The 18,853-nt window shown below is 39.5% G+C and overlaps 1 protein-coding gene across 6 annotated transcripts in view; it reads left to right on the top strand.

The window, feature by feature from the left end:
* The window catches only part of zmynd11 (zinc finger, MYND-type containing 11), a 33,268-nt gene that overhangs the window by 787 nt on the left and 13,628 nt on the right, over nt 1-18,853 (top strand). For 2 of the 6 annotated variants that reach the window (XM_086270618.1, XM_086270616.1), the window contains exons 2-5: nt 4,158-4,293; nt 12,050-12,209; nt 13,421-13,444; nt 14,362-14,451. In XM_086270618.1, coding sequence (XP_086126744.1) covers nt 4,163-4,293; nt 12,050-12,209; nt 13,421-13,444; nt 14,362-14,451 — 405 coding nt within the window. In that variant the 5' untranslated portion in view covers nt 4,158-4,162. Of the gene's footprint in view, nt 1-3,281; nt 3,373-4,157; nt 4,294-12,049; nt 12,210-13,420; nt 13,445-14,361; nt 14,452-18,853 lie in introns of those variants that run through there. The other 4 variants (XM_086270617.1, XM_086270621.1, XM_086270619.1 and 1 more) reach the window with 4 other exon arrangements.

The raw sequence follows: 18,853 nt of genomic DNA, 5'->3' as shown, positions 1-18,853 counted from the left end.
TAGTGGCTAAAGTGAGCTCCTTCAATTGCAGTGCCCGTGGCCTGCCGCAGCTGTCTTTGTTGCTGACGGTACAAGTTATGACAAGTGTTCTTTAAATTAAATATTATATGTGCGGTTATGGTAATCACTGCGTTGTAATGCATTAGTTTTAGCTAGCGGGGATCCTCCGCTAGCTTTTATTATGACCCGCTTGCTGTTAGCGGGCTAACGGTAAATGGCAGAGAGTCGTGCTAAAATGTTTAGACAGCGTTGCCCTCTTTAAACCTAGAGCCCGTCAAGTGGATTTAATCGGCGTTTTAACCAGTGGGTATGATTGTCTTCTTGGCGTAACGTCCGGTGGGGCTGTCAGTTTTCTAGTGAGGGAACAGCAGCGTGGTGTGTCGTCTTTGTTTACCGCGAGAGCCACGAAGCCCACTCAGCCTGGGCTGTCTGTCTGCTAATTGGGCTCCTGGGTCGCACACCTTGCTTAATTGATGTGTGAGCACGCCGGCGTGCAGAGCCGCCCGTCCTGTCATCACGCGGCGTGATCTCAGGAGAGGCACAGGCTGAACGGAGGAAACGAGGGCATCATTGCACAGGTGGCACCCGTTCACAGCGACTGCGCTTGACACAGAATAGGGTAGCTCACATTACTCAGTGTCACCTCATTTTGTTTTGCCTTCAGCTATGGTGTGATGCCGGGTTACGTTTCCCTGTATTTGAATGTGAACATCAGAATATTTGTGCACTTTCTGTGTTTCACTATCAGAATCCACATAAAACATAAACAGTTTTTTCTCGTCAACAGTGCAAAAAATTGCCAGTTTTAAAATCGAGTGTTACACAAATTAAGGTGTAAAATCCAGATTATTTTTTTATTTTAACCATTTTCCAACACTGCCTTGTTTTATTTTGTGTGTGTGTGTGTGTGTGTGTTTAAGCCACATTTTGTGCCAGAGAAAAAAAGAACAAAGAAACTGTTTTTAAATCCCTTTATTATATTTGCAAAATTGACTGGCAACAGATGAGCTCTGGCCACGGATATCAGTAAATATCACAGGCTAAGGTTATTTATTTTAAATTGCATTTTTGTTTTGTTTTTAATATAAAATAAAGTTGTAGAAACACTTGCCAGTAGCATTTTGTGGACTCCAGATGTGTCTATAGTAGGTGCTTCATGTGATCTGGTTTTGCAATATTAAAACATCAACTCTGTATTTTTAAGAAGCCACACTCAGAGCAGTAACATCAACTCTCACGCCTAATGACTCTGACTGACTATGACCGATATATGCAGTGTTGCATTGTCACAGACAGCGTTTTTGCATTGTTTGTGCTGATTTTAACCGAATCTGCATTTATTTTTAGGTGGTTTGTTTGTTTGTTTTGCTCCCAACAACAAATATGCGGCTCGTTCTTACGTGCTTTCGACATAAACCACGGTCCATTCTCTCATGAGAAAGGGGTGAGAATTAACATCGCCTGTCGACATCTGTCTCAGCCTCTTCTACCACAAGTGCACTAAAGCCGAGCTTCTTCGTTCATGTTAAAATTCTTTCAGTAGTATTATGGTTAGCTTTTGGCTGCGGTTTATGAAAGTGACATCTTAAGTTTCACGGATGGCTAAGAGGAGCACCGCATAAAATTGGATTTGAATTTTTTAAGATATTTAGGGTAGGCCAGGCCTGTGCACCATTTTAAGGAGTCAACCTAACCAGTCTGAGTTTATTTAGTTTCAGGAGAAATTAATTGCATTAAAAACTGAAGTAACTAGTGACTGCATGTGGTTTTAAAACAAACCACACTGGCATATATCTCTTGTCTTCATAAGCATAAGCAATTAGCTTAAGATCATATTTCATCTTGTTGTTATAGTTTTTCATACTGTAAAATAAAGTCAGGGTTTAATTAAAGTAACTGTAGGGTGTATTTACATTTTTAGGTAGATTTCTGCTTGTGTAAGCATTTTTAAAAATGTTGTAAAAAAAATAGCTGCCATGTTTCAGCTTTCATTTCATTTTTTTAAACATTGGTACAAGCTTTTTCCTCTTAAACATTGAGATGAGATGGAAGGAGGAACAATGTTTTCTTCTAAGTAACACGTCTGTCCTGATGGTCCAGTTTATGCTGATGAAAATCAGAGGTTTGGATATGCATCAGACACTTGTTACTGTTACTTGAAGCATTTCCTTTCACAGTTTTTAGTGACGTCTTTAATGTGAAGGACGTATGTGGTCCGAATACTTGGGTAAAACTATTTGTGAGGTATGAGGTGATGACTCAAGTACCATACATCACCTGTGTAATGTCTTGAAGGAGAGTCGCGCAGGATTCTGCACAATCTTTGGTTTTAGTTATCTGTCATCGCCCCTGGTGACTATCAGGTGATCTGAAACTATGCAACCATTTGTAAAGAAAACATCGTGTCTCTATCAGGCAAAATGTAAACTTGTGTTTTGCTGCTTTTGTGATGATTTACTAGTTTTAATGTCAGCAAGGCCTAAATAAAAAATGTCACCAGAGGAAACATTTGTTAGAGGCAAAAAAAATAAACTTCAAATAAATGTATTATAGATTTACACCTGTGTGTAATTTGTCCATGAATGACACAAAGTTGTGTGTATTCATTACGTTCACCTTTTGCTCATAGTTGGAGAAGATTTACAATAACTGTCCAAACCGTAATGAATGCAAGTTAATTTGTTTAATAGCTTACCCGACCAGTCTACCAGGTAAGAAAAATATTCTGAAATGTATGTGCTCTCATCCAGTGATGTGAGTGTTGTCTTATGAGGTAAATCCGATTGTTCAGTCTGACGTCACCAGCCGTGTCTGGACCTAAACTCCGCTGCAGGTCCATATATCAAACGATCACTATGGCATTACTGAGAGTTGAAAAACTGTCTAGTCTTTCATCTTTAATAAAATGATCAGCGTTCTGCTCTACCAGGTGTAACAATTGAGTTTAACATCCAGGCATCCATGAAAACGGAATTTATGACATTTAACGGAGTTAGAAGTTAGCAGGGAGTTAGCTCGCTAGCTTCTATCTAAATACAATATAGCATGTCCTGACTGTGGGGTTTTGGAAACAAATTAAAACGTACAGCTCTGCTATCACTTCCAGCATAAATGAAGACAGGAAACTAAACAGCAGTGACGTTTGTAGGGTTACTGAAGTTGGGCTAGCTGGTATATAATGATGTGCTACGTGACCGCTAGCGACACAGCTATGTTAGCATAATATAAACAAGCTAACTTTTTTTCCACTCGATAAAAGTTAACGTGAGTGTTCTCGGTGGTCAGGAACAAATGTAATCGCATGGCAGGATGCTGTAAAAGGACCAAACTTCAGCCAGGAGAACAACTGAGATAATCCATCCACAATACGAGGTTAGTCATTCATGTACTGTTGCATGGGCTGGGCTGTAGTTACATCCTAAGGTTTTAAAAACTGAGCTTAAATAAATGATTAGTGGTAATAAAAGCCGAGGGAGGTCAACAGTGATCACTGACTGTTTTAGGAGCTTTTTGAGATTAAATAGAAGAAAATACATAACATTAAACATGTTAACAACACAAAAGCCATATTAAACACAGACTACTTTAGGCCTGGAAGTAGGATTCGTCACGTCATCACTTAACAATCGGATTGAGACAACTGTTTATATTAGTTTCTGTATTATTTCTGCTGTCTAATCACTGGCAGCATGTCTCATGTATTAATGGAGTTACCACAGGTGTTACAGTCACAAACAACACAGCCACTGGAATTATGTAACTTGTAATAATCCTAAGCCTGTCAAGGTTTTCTAAGACTGGGTGATTAATCATATTTAAAATTTTCAGTTACAGTTTTTGGCTTGAAAGCTTGGATTTATCCCCCCCGCCCCCAATATATTTGTTTCTGACTGAGGTTATATTAAAATTCAATAAAGTCCCCTTGAAAAAGATTTATTTTTCTAGACCAATAAATGCTTGATGTTGATGAAATGATTGAACAATCATGTTAAATAATCAGCAGTTCATTTCTGTTATACTCATGATTGTGATTTTTGCCATGTTGAAGCAGTCTGCGTGCCTATTTGTATTTTGTTTACCGGTAAGTTTCTGTTCATTTATTAAACAAAAGCAAAATAACTGCTGATCAATATTTTTTTTGTCTTTGTTTCTTACAGTTGTCATGAATAAGGAAATCATGTCACGTGTGGTGAAGAAGAGGCAGGCGGACCCAAAGGTCGTCCAGTATGTCTGGGAGGCCATCGAGGTCATACGCAACCAGAAACAAATCGCAAACATGGACAGGATCTCAAAGTAAGTCCACTGCAGATAACACGGATGTAGTAATGTTATTTATGAACATAAATGGCTGTGTCAGCTCCCCAGTCAGTGTTTTAGGTCATTAAAGGCAGAGTGCGAAGACATTTTATCCCCTTAGGTCATCACTGTGCTAACATGTCATCGCTCAAACTACCTTCATGTTGATATGGTGAGCTGTTTGAATCATTTGTTTGGTTTGGTTCTTTGATGTTCCAGGGTGACCGATATTTGAAGCTCTTAGAAAAACTCTTCCTACTTAATCTTTAATCTTAATCTCTCTAGATTAAGATGTCTAGAATCTAAAAAGCTTTCAAATTTCTTTCTGTATTTTTATTTTTGTAGGGCTGAAACTGCGTCTCATCATTGTCAGTAATTTGTTTGCTTGGTCCTTTATTCCAAGTGGTAGAAAACGGTGAACATGTTATCAAGAACTTTTTTTTTTCCACTACAAAATAATATCCAGCAGAAAAGCATCAAAATGCTAAACACAAGTGTTCCGATTTGTTTGATTGTTGTTTGTGGCCAAATAATTATCATCAACATAACAGATGCTTTTGTGCAGTTGTCGTTAATGTTGCCTTTGGCTTGTTATCGTATTTAAATGAGCACCATTTATCCTTGTGGGATGCCCTTGAGGGATTGTTCTTCATGTTTGTTTTTGAATTCATTTTAAATGTACCCAAAATGAAATGCGTCATATCTGTAATCACTTCTGGAAAACACGTAATTACAGCTACAAGCTGTAATTACGTGTTTTCGTTTAATCAGTTTCTAGATGTAAACAGTGAAAACTACCTAGACCAAGATGATGATCTTAAAACAATTATTTTTAAACCGTCACATTCAAGAGCCTGCTTGGTGAACAACTGCGTCATTCAGGGATAGGTGGACTAATCAGTTATTATTGTAATAGATTCAGGTCTAGTTTGATGTCTTTTAGGACTGTGCAGCGTTTAGTTTTTAATCACTATAGTTTTTTTTTTTTCTTTCATGTGTTACATAAAAGATTTCTACTCTAAAGCTATGTCGTGTTTCTGCTTATTACGCTCTGAGTCAGGCAGCTCTGTCTGCAGAGCGAGACTGACCCCTGCTTCAACAATGAGTAATGAATCAAAGTTTACTTTAACTATATCTTACATATATCCTCTAACTTCAGTAATGCATGTGTGGCAGCAGTTTCCAAAGTTTGATTTGTGGAAATAATACAATAAATATAAAAGCTGATGATTTCTGACTGGCTTTGCCGTTTTAACGTGTTGATCCCAGTCTTAACTGATTTACTAAAAACAAGTTGTATATTAAGACTAATTAACTGAGGCTGGTAGACAAACACCTTCCATGTTTTGTGACAAAGCAGTTTTGAGAGCAGAGTCTAGTGCATTTGTGTCTGAGTAGTTTTCTTGCTGGAAAGGGCTCTCACTTAGGTCAAAAAGCAGTGAAAATGTTCTTAATGCGGTGTGCGCTTGATTTGATGTGCGTATTTTACCATGATTAAAATCTGTGTTGCTTGTGTCTGTATCCTCAGTTGTGCACGGCTTTAGTTTCGGTGTTGGTTTCAGGGTTGGACGGGTGTAGCAGGCGCCTATCTGAGTGGGGCGCGTCTGCTACAACCTACTTTAGTCGAGTCACTGAGCATCCCTTTATACAACCATATCTCCAAAAAAATTGCACTAGTGTAAAACTCAAACAGTAAAACTGAGCAGTTTAACTGAAGAGGTGAAACATTGTTTATGAATGTGAACAGTTGATCAGTTGATCATGTTTTTCACATCTCAAAAACATTTTTAATATCACTGAAATGTTGCTGTGTCCAGGAGTGCTAGGTGTAATGTGATCCAGAGTACTGCATTACTGTAAGCACCTTATGTGCTTCAGGAGACTTACTGTACTAAATTCAGTCATCAGTCACAATTACACCATTACTTGCATTACAAACGTTCTTCAATTATCTGCATTCTGAGTAAACAGGAAAAAAATTCAAACATGTCTTCTTCCTGTGCACTTGGCTGTAATCAGCTGGAGTGCAGATTTAGACATTGTTTTTATTTTCATTTCATAAAAAGTTTAAACTGCGCCAAGGACAGAAAACAGATTTTGGACTTTTTGTAGGCATCTGCGCAGACCGCATGCTAACACAAAGGTAGCGAAGAACCCAAGCTGGTGATGTAGTTGAGTTCATGCTGACCCGAGCCCAGCAGCCAGAGCCTGATCTTCAGTAGGTAGCAAGAGCTGTCAGGCTTGTTTCATGTTTCTGTAGTTCAAAGTGTGGCCATCACTTCAAAGTCTCTTTGGGTTGGTTTTCAGATTTGGTCTGCATTGTTGGGTTTGTGTTCATACAAGACACTTAAAAAAAGATTATATCTATCCTTGTTGAGATAGAGAATTGAGTCAGCGTTATAGTGTTAAGGGGTAATTATGTGACAGTGTCACAGAGTAATGAGTAATGGAAAGAATTACTTTCTCAGGTGAGTAAATAAGTAATATAGGGCATTACTTTTTGTTGTTTTTGTTTTAAGTAACAAGTAATGTGTAATACATTACTTTCTTTGAATAGCAATCCCAACACTGACTCTTTCCAATGGATGAAATGGCACAGAGACTGTGTTGTTTACAGAGTGTGGCTAGTATCATAAACTGTACGGGCGCCACTGTCGGCCTTCAAGGTTAATATTCACACACCTGTGGAGAAAGTGCTTATGCACTGTTTAGGCAGTGTTGGGAAGGTTACTTTTAAAATGTATTCCAATACAGAATACATACCCCAAAATGTGTTTTGTAACGTATTCCGTTACGTTACTCAATAAGAGTAATGTATTCTGAAATATAATATATCTTAATATATTATCTTGCTTTTTACAACTACACGAATGTACTATTGCCGTGTGATTTATTACTATTACTGAAGGGTTATTATTGTATTTACATGCTTCCAGCTCTCATTTTTGTTCGATGACAACTCGTACTTTTCCACCCTCCTTTTTCTCCCTCCTCGCGCTCAGACACATAACGTGTATGGCAGTCCATTCTCCCTGCAGCACAGACTACACTGCCCATGAGGCTACATGCTTTAGGGTGATGCCTGTAGCATTCTGCCTGTTAGCTTAGCACAACAACAAAAAGCCACTCTCTCACCCAGGAAACACACAGTCGCAGAGAGAGAGCGTCACCCTGTAACCATGGCAACCGCAACGCTGCCACCTGGAACAACAGAACATGTCAAACAAAACCCAAACAGTCCTGACCCGCCACAATATGAAACAGGAAAATAACTCTGTAACGGAATACAGTTACTCATATTTTGTATTTTAACCTCCTAGGACCTGCCGTCCACATATGTGGACATCACATTATGGGTTATTTAGACCAAAATACTAAATTTTGCTCAACAATGGCCTGATATCCACTTACGAGGACATTATTCTGCTACTGTTCTATCGAAATTTTAAACAAATATCCTCATATGTGGCTCTCATTTTTCTTAGAAACAAAAATCAGGTTAAAAAAAAAATCTGGTAATTCTTTGTTTTTACATTCATCGGGTCCCAATATGCCCAGATATCAAAGAGAAATTAAAAATGCATGCCATGCTGATCCACACAGGTATGCACACAGGTGTACACACGGGTGTTCACAGACACGGACTACAGCTTTCTTGGCTGCTGCCTCAAAGCACATTGTGCGCTGTCTATCTTGCGTGCTGCACAATATCGTTTATTATTTAGCATCTACTGATATCTACTGCTAGCTAGTTTATTGTGATGGTGCTGTTTTTCTTTTTCTTTTTATTATTATGTTGCTCTTTGTTGTTTGCTTTCTCTTCTGTTTTTTTTTTCTCCATACAGGTGACCCAGGTGTTTTGTTTTTGTTTGTTTGTTTGTTTGTTTTTCTTTTTTTTTCTTTTTTTTTTTTTTTTCTTTTTCCCCCCCTTCTCACCGTCTCTTCTCCCCTTTGGTTTTCTTTCTCTCCCTCTCTTTCTTTCATTCTTTCTCCCTGTCCTATCCCCCAGTCATGTCTGTCCCGTTTGTAGCAACTGAAAATAAAATAAATTCATAATTATAATAAAGGTCAATCAAATGGACCAATATGGCAAGGCCATGATGATCCACTTGGTAAAATAAATCTGCTTGGCATCTTTCTTGGCCTTAAGACAATAATTCTGATGGCTAAAGATCCAAACGGGACACAAAAAAAAAAAATGCATGCCATGGAAGAGTTTGGGTCTTAGGAGGTTAAATACGTATCGGCGCTACATGTATTCCGTTACTCCCCAACACTTTGTTTAGGTTGTATGTAGGGCTGCCACGATTAGTCGACTAGTCACGATTATGTCGACTATTAAAATCGTCGACGACTAATTTAATAGTCGACGCATCGTTTGAAGCTTTGTAAGATCCCAAAAGACACAGGAATAAGTAGCAGGATTTAAGAGTGTAATAACGGACTGAAACAGAAGATGGCAGCACTGCATGTACAAGGATGCCAGCTGCCGTTAAACCCCGAAGAAGAAGAAGCTGTGTCCCAGAATTCATAGCGCAGCCCAGCGCAGTTGTCAACAATGGCGGCAGCTAGTTAGTTTTAACTTTACTCTTATTATTCTTTCTGGGTCACAAAATAAACGTTTAACATATTTTCAGGCAAGAATGTAGCTGTGTAAACCTCAAATATCTGCTCAGTTTATCAAGACACCACATATTTTCAAAAGCGCTCCGACGTTTTCGGAGACGTCTGTTACCCACTAGCTCGTTAGCTAGGTGGGGGCAAGGCTAACTAGAGCCGTGAGAACACCGGACTCCCGGCAAATCGTTTTCAAACCCACCGCCGTCTTTCGCTAGTCAGGTTAAACATATATATAAGTCACTTAGATAACTTAAAAATGTTATTGTTTGGCTTTCTTTAGTATTTTATTTGTTCCTGAGTAAATCGGTTTGGCTGAGATTAAAGTTATAGTTTTTGCACAGCTAAAACTGTCAAGCAGACAGCTGATTATCAGAAGTGTGAGACGCTGGAGAATATACTCCGGTGTCCTGTTATATTTTAGAAAGCAAGGAGTTTATTAAACTTCACCGAAACAATCTGCAAATTTCATTAAAAATTAATAAACTACCATCTTGTCTTTATTTTTAGTTAGCACAAACACTTCAAGCTGTAAGCTAATGATAGTTATATAAGACCAGATGCTGCTGGTGCAATAAGCTGTACGTCCAATGGATGATGATCTGATTAGTCGACTAATCGCAAAAATAATCGGTGACTAGTCGACTATCAAAATAATCGTTTGTGGCAGCCCTAGTTGTATGGCGTCGACTCTGACGAAGCGTAAATCGAGCGGGGTCATTTTGTAGATCAAAGCCGTGTAAAATCGTTCTGGTTCACGAGGCTGTCATGCATCTTATTTTTCCAGACGAGGAAGGATGCAGCTGCTGTCTGCCAGGACAGATGGGTCTCTGCACTAAAAATCTTAAAACCAATAGTAAACATCTGTTGAACATCAGTAAAACATGAACAATTAGTTTAAGTGGCTATTATTTCTGATAACTGTCTAGTACGGTCCTTTGTTGTGACAAGTTGGTTTCGTATAATTGACTAAAGTACGAGTCCCGGTTGATATTGCACACCCCTAGTCTGGCATTGCTGTTTCTATTTCACAGTTGGGTTTTTTTCCTCAAGCTGCGAAGGCAAAGCTTTGGGTGTTGTGTTGTGCCCTGTTTATACTGGAGGGCAAACCAGACATGGATCAATACCTTGATTGGCAGCTGTTAAGTTCTGACAGTCTCCAGCTGCTGCTCGCTCATTGCTGTTCTCGCCATGTGGTCAGCTCTCCCTCTAATTGCTTCGCTCCTGCTGTAGAAACCTTAAATCTGCAGCAGGTTGGGGTCACGACGTTTTAACCATCTTGGTTTTTATCTGCTGCGAGAATTCCACATTGTTCAGACTATGCAAATTGATGACAAATCACCCAAAGCAGACCTTGCTGATCAGTCATTCCTTTCAGTTGGCGGATGGAGCACAGACTCAATGAAACACTTGGCACATCTCTTTTCAGCAAGTTGGCGAACACCTTGGGACCTGGCGGCTTGCCAAATGAATACTGGCGGCGAGTGGGTGTTGTCATGGTAACGGCAAGCACTGGCATGCAACGGATAGCACCAGCTTTCCTGTACAACCTCCCCTCTCTTTACAGCCCCACTGCAGCTTAATTTCACCGTGTCGGCTTTGTGGCTATAAAGGTGATGGGTGATGTAGAAGGAGAACAAAGTTGGTGAGGCAGAGGCTAATCTTTAACCAGCCTATCAGGCAGCTTAGAATCAGTTAGTTACATGTTAACCAACCTAACTGCTAACTTTAAATACCCAAAATATGGGTTACAGTTAAATTTATAAAAATTTTGTTTTTATTCTGTTGATCTAACAAAATAACTATCTGTTAAAATAAAGGGAAAAAACATTAAAAGATGCATTCCTTTGAATTCTTTGCTTTTGGTGTCTTTAATTGCTGTAAAACCTTTATATAAAATCCATGTCAGTTTGTTTGCCAACTTAACCAAACAAGGTGCGTACGTACACTGGAATGGGCTGGTAATTAAATCCAGGTGTGACTAGTCACAAGAGCTGGAATGATTTGTGGAGGAGATCTCTTAATCTGCAACTATGTTGTTAATCTGGCAACCGTTTTGTGCTTTATGCCAAAGCACCAAGCATTAGATGGTTCCATCTTTTTAATTGTGAATGTTTGCTGGCTGATTTGTTTCAATGTTGCCTCATTTGTGTGACAAATGAGTCAAAAAAAACTGTTTAAAAACTGTTATCTGACATTTTAATTGACAAAATGACTGAAGTCAAAAAGGATTAAAGGAGCTGAATAAAGCTTTTACTTTCCATATTGTACTATAGTAAAAATTGGACTAGTTGCACTTGTGCATTGCTTAGAGTAGGACAGATATTAAGCTGGAAAAAAAATTGTCATCCTGCAACATCATACATTTGATGCAATTTGAGATTAAAACTCGGTGAACTTAACAGGAAAAAAGTTGATTATTTTTAAGTGCTGCGGTTCGGAGGACGATGGTGTAGAGAGAGAAAGATAGAAATAGAAATGTCATGTAGTCAGTAGAGCTTCCGCTATCCTGGTCAGAGGACCCTTGTACATTGATTTCAGATCCTTTGGTAATACTCTCTAACTTGTATTCACTATCTATCCCCACCCCTGGGCCTATGCCAGCCGAACAACTCTTTCTGGAGGAAATCCTGTGGTCTGTCTGTTGGCTGACTGCCCCAGTAGACGATACATGACCTTGCTCGGAGAATTGTCCTACCAATCAGCGAGCAGCTGCAGGAATCGGCTTTGTAAATGTACGCTCGTGAGAGGGGAAGCTGATGGAAAAAGTCCTCCTCTGCTTGCAATTTTAAATACCACACGTATCCCTAATCTGTTTTCCGAAGATTGTAAATTAATTTATGTAGCTCTGGGGTTTTGTTGGAAAATTACAAAACAGTGAGACGGCTAATTTAAACATGGTGGGGAAAATGCAGCCTCTCCAACGGCTGTGTACACGAATTAGAGCTGGTTTAAGGGATGAGAAAGGTGTTGGTCTTTGTCCCATCCAGCAGTATTAATCCAAGTATGTTTCTGCTGTGTTTTCCGCCTGCCTCGCGTTTTAAATGTTCATCTTTAGCCAGTATTAAAAAATGGCTGTCATTAGCACAGCTGCCTCTGATTTTCCTCAATTACATCTCCACTTCCGACTATGCAGGTACCTGAGCCGTGTGTTTGGCATGCATCCGAAGGAAACCGCCAGACAGTTGAGCCTGGCTGTGAAGGACGGCCTGGTGGTGGAGACCCTGACCGTTGGCTGCAAGGGCTCCAAGGCCGGCATCGAGCAAGAGGGATACTGGCTGCCTGGGGATGAGATGGTGAGCCCACTACAATTTATCAAGTTCACAAGCAGTTGTGAATTTAATGTCTGAGTTTGTGTTAATGGCCACAAATAGAAAGTAGTAGTTGGGTCTGCACAGCTGAGTGTTGATCTGACTGATAGCTGACACTTTTTAGCAGCCTGTAAGAGTTGGCAGATTGTATCGTTTCCTTACCGATCATTTTTAGTCCTGTGTTTTAGCTAGGGGAAAATCTCAATAATCCTATAAAACCTATTAAAGCCATTGTCTATAATGAAAATATTTGCTGGTTTTTAGTAATGAATTTACAGCATGCACACAGTACGTCTTTTACTATGTTCACAGATGATATACAGGCACGTTCTTAAGCAGTAAGTGCCAAACAGCAGAGGTAGCTGGGTAGGAAGGAGTGGTATTTCAGATTAATACAAGGCTTCAATAATTACCGCTCAGCGTGCATGTGCAGAAAATACTCCATCAGCTTCTGCTGTCGTTTGCCTTGAGAAGGAAGCCATCTGCTCTGCAGTTTTATTGATAGACTTCTTTTGAAATTTGCAATACTTGTTTTATTTCCCCAGTTAGTAGTGAGGCAGTATTCGCAGTGTAGTGATTCTTACAGTCAGTCTGTCACAGTATCTGTGCAGAGTGCACTATTTCAATTTATCACTGTCTGGGGAGAACCTTTGTGTATTTTTCCATCTGTATTTCAAAAGGCTGTGTTGTGCATTACTTTGCAAATGCAAGTGGGGGGTAAAGTATTTTGTGGCTGTTTTTAATCCTACTGTTTTTGTTTCTTTAGGGTACAAAAACTGGCTGTATCAATGTCACACTTTACCTGTTAAACAACATTAGCATCATCAGTCATGAGTGAGCTACAGTGAAACATAATGCAGGAAAAACACAAATCTGTGATTTGATTTGATAGGAAACTAAGTTTTCTACTCTTTCTAAAACAACTGTAACTTCCATGTGCTCATGTAACAGTTCACACTGACTTCAGATTTAATAGAACAGGTTTATTTGTTATGATTGCAGACCAGAGAAGAGTCATGGAAACATAGAAAGCTTGATAGATCTGGCTCTTTATATGTTGTGGGTCATCACAGAATACTTTTGTGAGTGGAGAAAGGCATGGGTCTCTAAGGGACATGACACTGAGGCTCCAGTGGAGCCCAGGTTATTTTAGCAGGACTTTTAAACACTACTCTCTGAATCACTTGCAATCACAGGATCCAAAAGCCGAGGGAAGCAAGGTAAGGGCTGCATCGTTATTTTCAAATCCAGGGTTTGTTCTCATTTGCTCCCCTCATTTTCCCCTCCTCTCAACTAACATCATTCTGTGAGAAATCAGTTCTGCCACATGCAGTGCAGTCGGGGATTTGAGTGAATCTTTTTAAGCAGGCTGCAGAAAAGCTAAACAGCGTACAGTATGGTCTGGTTGGTGCAAAAGTTAGAAGCCGTTTAAAATGAGATTGAAAGCAAGAGATCGAGTCTTTGTGCAGTGCTTTTGACTGAGTCCACTTGCTGCACCGTAAATGAATTTATGCATCCGGTTTCCATTTGAAAATCATTCTGCTTGCTGGCCTAGAGTTAGCAGTAATCGCACTGCCAGACATTACATGCTGTCATTCAGTTATGCTGTGAAAAGCTTCATGAAAGTCCGTTGCAGCGCTGTGTCTGCGTGGCCAAATTTCTTGCGGAAGTGATCAGTGATCTTTATGAAATATGTGCTTGCTACTTATCTACAGGTGTGTTGTTGCTTGATTTTGATAACACAAAGTCTCCTGATGTTTAAAAAAAAAAAAAAAAAAAAACCCAGCCAAACATACTCAAATATCAAGTTATGGCTTGAAAAGCAATTGGTGTTTGCTTAAACTCAATGAGATGACAAGCAATGCTAGCATACCCGCAGGTTGGTAGCAAGCATTTGTGAGTTTGTAGTATTTTGGTCTTGGTAGTTGTAGTTCTTCTAAGAACAGTGTGCTCTGCTGTGGTCTTAACTTCTGTCTGGCATGCTTATTTTCTTTTTTTTCTTTTTTCCTTCATTTTCAATTGATGAAACAGTGGAGGTGGGGGTGGGAGGGGAGCTGGGTGATTATGGTTTGTGTGGTTGTGCTCTTTAGTTTCCTCCGTGCCTGCTGCTAATAACACGGCCGACTGGTTCTTTCAGGTTAGTAATCACTCAGCGGACAGACCAGAGTTTGAATGTGAGCAGCACTCTGAAGCAGGGCCTAGATGGAGGCCAGTTCTCCCACCGCAGGTGCTTGGATTCAGTCCAGCTGGCGTGAGCTGTGTCCTCTGGTTGACCTCAAGATTTATTTGGTCCTCTAACAGATAACCATGGCATTTGCACAACAACATAACTTTCAAAAATAGCACAAATAGGTTCTTTAAAAAAATTAAAGTTCAGTTTTAAAAGCATTCCCTCAAGCCAGGCTGGATTAAATCCAGGTTCACCTGATTTTACAGGATCAATTTCATTAAACGTCCCCTAAATGCTTGTTGATTATTGAAAGTTTGGTTATTAAACTGACTTAAATCTACTCATTTGATGCATGGTAATGAACATGATGTGATGTATTGATGCACTTTGACAGTAGTTACACACAGTAAAAGAGTCTACATGCACATTATTTCATTGCAGCTACTAACCCATTATTTTGACATCGTTCAGCGAGTTTCGCTGCTCAAACACTGTTTTCATTCTTTAGATCCTCCCGAGCAAATTTCATTTGTTTTTGAAACTTTATTGAAAGCTTGACAGGCCTCTGAGTGGATATGCTCTTTGATCAGTTTCTTTACTGTGCATAAACACTGTAACTAACATCACTGAGTGCAGGGTTTGCCGTGGTGCTTAAGGGTGGGCCATCTCACATACAATTAATACACACAGGAAATGAAACACTTGACACCAAAAGAGAGGCTATTTAATGTGTCAAGATAAAAATTTTTACCATCAAATATTTTAGCAAACAACTTGAACAATAGAATAACTTTATAGAAGGATAAGATTTAATATTTGATGTGTCATTGCTATTAAATATGTTGATTTGTGAGATTTTAATTACTTAGGCGGGCAAGTAGCCATTGTTGCAATGTTGCCTCCCTAGCAAGGTTTAAAACGTCTGCACGCTATGAACATAGGCTCCAAACTGCTCTGATAGTTGGAAAAACTCAAACTTAGTGCTTCTCTCTGAGAATAAACATTTTACTTGGGCCTGTGGAGAGAGACAGGATCAGAAATGCTAACAGAAAGGACTTTGTTCGTCATAGCAACACAGACATTTTTCATTCACAGATATTCTTATTGAGCTTGACTGAGTTTGATGCGGGCTAGCTTAACATGGTAACCTATGTAACAAAAGCCACTGCTTAGCTAACCAGCATTAGCAGCCTTTGATCCTCTGAGCCACTGAAATGGAGATAAATTATCTCAGTCAGCTCATTATTCTGTTAGTTGCTTTAACTGGGGCAACCAAAAAACCATCAGCAGTGCAAACCCTTGTCAGGGTTTTCTACCCAACTAAGTAGTCACGACTACTTATTCAGTTGTCACTATCATCAGGCAGCAGTACAAACCATAGCTACTTGACATTGCAGTAATGGTGGTACTGCTCAAAGGCAAACAAAAATGCCCACTGATGGTGCTGTAGTGATGGATCTGTGTTTGTAGGCTGGGAGTGAAGCCTTACAATGGAGATGAATCCTGGAGTTGTTTTTTGTGGGTCACAATAAGGCATGCTAGCCCTGCTGCTCGACCTTGCCCAGCTCTCTGGAGTGTCCCAGCTTGACACTGACAGTACAGAGCTGTTAACCAGAGTAAAGCTAAAGGCAGCCAACTCTCACTGCCTCGGTTCTTCCTCTATCGCTCTCAAAGCCCTCGCCTTGGCAGCTTATAGTCGGGGCACATTTCTCCCTCCAAAAAGCAAAGAAGCGCTTCACGGTTAAGAGAAGTCTGTGATTGGAACTCATAAAAGGCTTTTTTTGGGGGGAGTTGAACTTTAGCTAAGCACAGTTTTATAGTCGTATCTCTATCTTAGTGTTGGTGTTGCCGAGTCTGTATTCAAACGTTGTTATTGTAATAATATCTGTTGTGCTTGGGCCCAAATCTGTCCGCACTTGTGTTAAAAGTCACTTTGCTGAAACCACAGACGTCGTGTCCTTGGCTCACAGAGCTCTGGCTTTTTGAAGTCAGCCACTTGTCTTTCATCAGACAGTCCAACAATAGTGAAGTGGCTCTTGACACTCAGCAGAACACGAGCACCATCTCTCTGTTTTTCAAGTGTTTGTGTGGGTGAAGAGACTATTACGCTTTAGAAGTCCTTTGACGAATCGGTGCATGGATTTTTAGAGTGTGTTTACATCTACGCGGACTTAAATTTTGAACCCTCCTTCAGTTCTGTTCAGCTGGGAATCTTTGAGGTTGTACTTCGTGTGAGCTCATTTTGTTCCCAGATAAACTTTGGACGAAAATATGTGGTCTGACCACGATCACTGCTACAGTGGTGAGATCCTGTATGTGCCTGAAATGGCAATGTAGATGTGCAGGTTTGAATCTGCGCATTACCACTGTGGGTTTAAAGCGACGCAAGCGAGATGGGATAGACGGACTCTCAGCTTTAATTCAAGGGGTTCATTGAAAATTATGCCCCCCCCCGACCCCCCAAAAAAAATTATCTTAAATTTTTGTTCTTTAAAGAATTTTTCAATTAATGATTTAATTTATTTTCAGCTCTGTTAAACACGCCATCAATTTGTTCATAGATTTATTATTTTTTTAATGAATAAAATTATAAAAACAGCAATTACATTTTGTAATTTGTAATTAATTTGTGCAATCAGCTATTAAATTATTCCAATCTTTTTAAAAAAAACGGATGCAAGTAAAACCTGAGGATCACTTTCTGACTTTCTTTCCTCGTCTCCTTTGAGTTTATACGTCCTCAGTTCCTTATTTCATTCGAGTTCGAGGCAATACAACATCTCGATTTGGAGCCTTATTTTAAACATCGATTAATAATGATGTGTGGCATAACAACATTAGGGCTCCTTTGTTTGTTTTTTTTGCTAGTTGATAAACATTCTTATTTACAGTTACAGATGGAGAACAGTATTTAATTGCTTAAACAAACAGTTGATCATAACTAGAACAGCTTATTCATGAAGTCTTCTTCCAACACTAATATATTTGTTTTAAACTTCACCAGTAAAAAGAGTTCTGCAAAGGATTGAGCTGTTCATCCTCAGTTGTAACTCCTGATGTCCTTTTGCTTCCCTGGCTCCTACAGATGAGTTTTAGGGATTAGGATATACTTTGATGCAGTGAGATGCATTTGAAGGTCCGAAAGAGATGCTTAAAAAAAATAGAAATGCGAAAAACCTGCAGGACAAATGAGTTCTGCAGGTGTTTTTATGGCTAGTTTCATCCCCTATATGAAGCAGCGGGTTACACTCCTGCACTTTCGATTTTTGTTACCGTCTTTTGTTTAAAGACTTGTCAGGATTGTTTAGGAAAATGCATTCTTAAAAAGATTTTCTTCAGTATTGAGCAAGCAGAAGGCAAACAGACCTCATCAGAAACTCTTTACTACTTTGTCATTGCTGCAGCTATTAGCCAGTGTGCTTCACCCCCCTCAAAACCTAAACTATAGCAGCACATGGAGAAGAAATCAAGAGAAATAGAAGTGCTGTTTTTGGGGTTTGTTTTTTTTTTTTGTTTTTTTTTTTTGCATTTCCTTTTTTTTGAGCTGCACTCAGTCACGACTCCTGCTGGACCCACTGTGTCGGCAAGGCTGTGAGTGGGAGGAGTTGGACTCTTGACAGGCTGATAAGTACGTGAATTTCTAGTGCTTTTACTTCCCGTCTCGGCGCAACTCAGTTGACCTGCTGAATGCTACGGATACGCCGTGGAATGCTCCTGCACATCATCCATTCACAGGCTGTTCTCTATGAACACAACTTTTAATTATAGTTCAATAAAAGCAGGAGGAAACTCCTTTCTGGTGACGTAGCAGGGGCTTCTTACTCGACAAGAATAACTTTAAGTTATCATATGAAAAATAAAATCACCCTCAGTGGTTAGCACAGTATTTTCTATTTTCAGACTTTTGAGCTAAAGCTGAGAATCTGCAGTCTTGATCATTTCATTTCTAATCTGTTGCACCATCTTCGTAAAAACTGTGTCACCGGTCACAAATTGCCGGAATTGACTGTGTTATTTTTAGCAGGGAATAGAGGAGGATCAGCTGGGTATTGGCTGATACAATAATATGGCTGAATTATATGGCAATAGCTGTATTGTGCAGTTCTACTTAAAGTCCATCGCAGGGAAATGTTAAATGTTGCACATTAGCATAAGAAAACCAGATTACAGAGCATTACAGAAATTTAAACACGTTTGTGGTCCTACTAATGAGGATTGATGCCCGGCCCCAAGGCTAGCCAGTAATTGCCGAGAGAAGTAGCAGGCATTCATTAAAATTGAGCAAACCACAAAAAAGCAATTAAAACAAAAGTTTTGAAAAGGAAAGGTCGACAAAAATAATAAATTTATAATTTAAGAACGCCAAATAAACCTTCACTACTTTAATATTAGCATTTGTGAAGCCTCTTTGTAGTTGTTCAACAGCTGCATTGATTTATAGATAAACTGCATTTTTGCT

This window comes from Aulonocara sp. 'chitande type north' Nkhata Bay, linkage group LG18 (assembly GCF_057382095.1).
Source record: "Aulonocara sp. 'chitande type north' Nkhata Bay isolate Kocher_YH1m ecotype deep benthic linkage group LG18, A_spYH_male_GT1.1, whole genome shotgun sequence".
Taxonomy (NCBI): Eukaryota; Metazoa; Chordata; class Actinopteri; order Cichliformes; family Cichlidae; genus Aulonocara; species Aulonocara sp. 'chitande type north' Nkhata Bay.
Note: the sequence above shows the minus strand (reverse complement) of the source record. Positions and strands in the feature narration are given on the sequence as shown.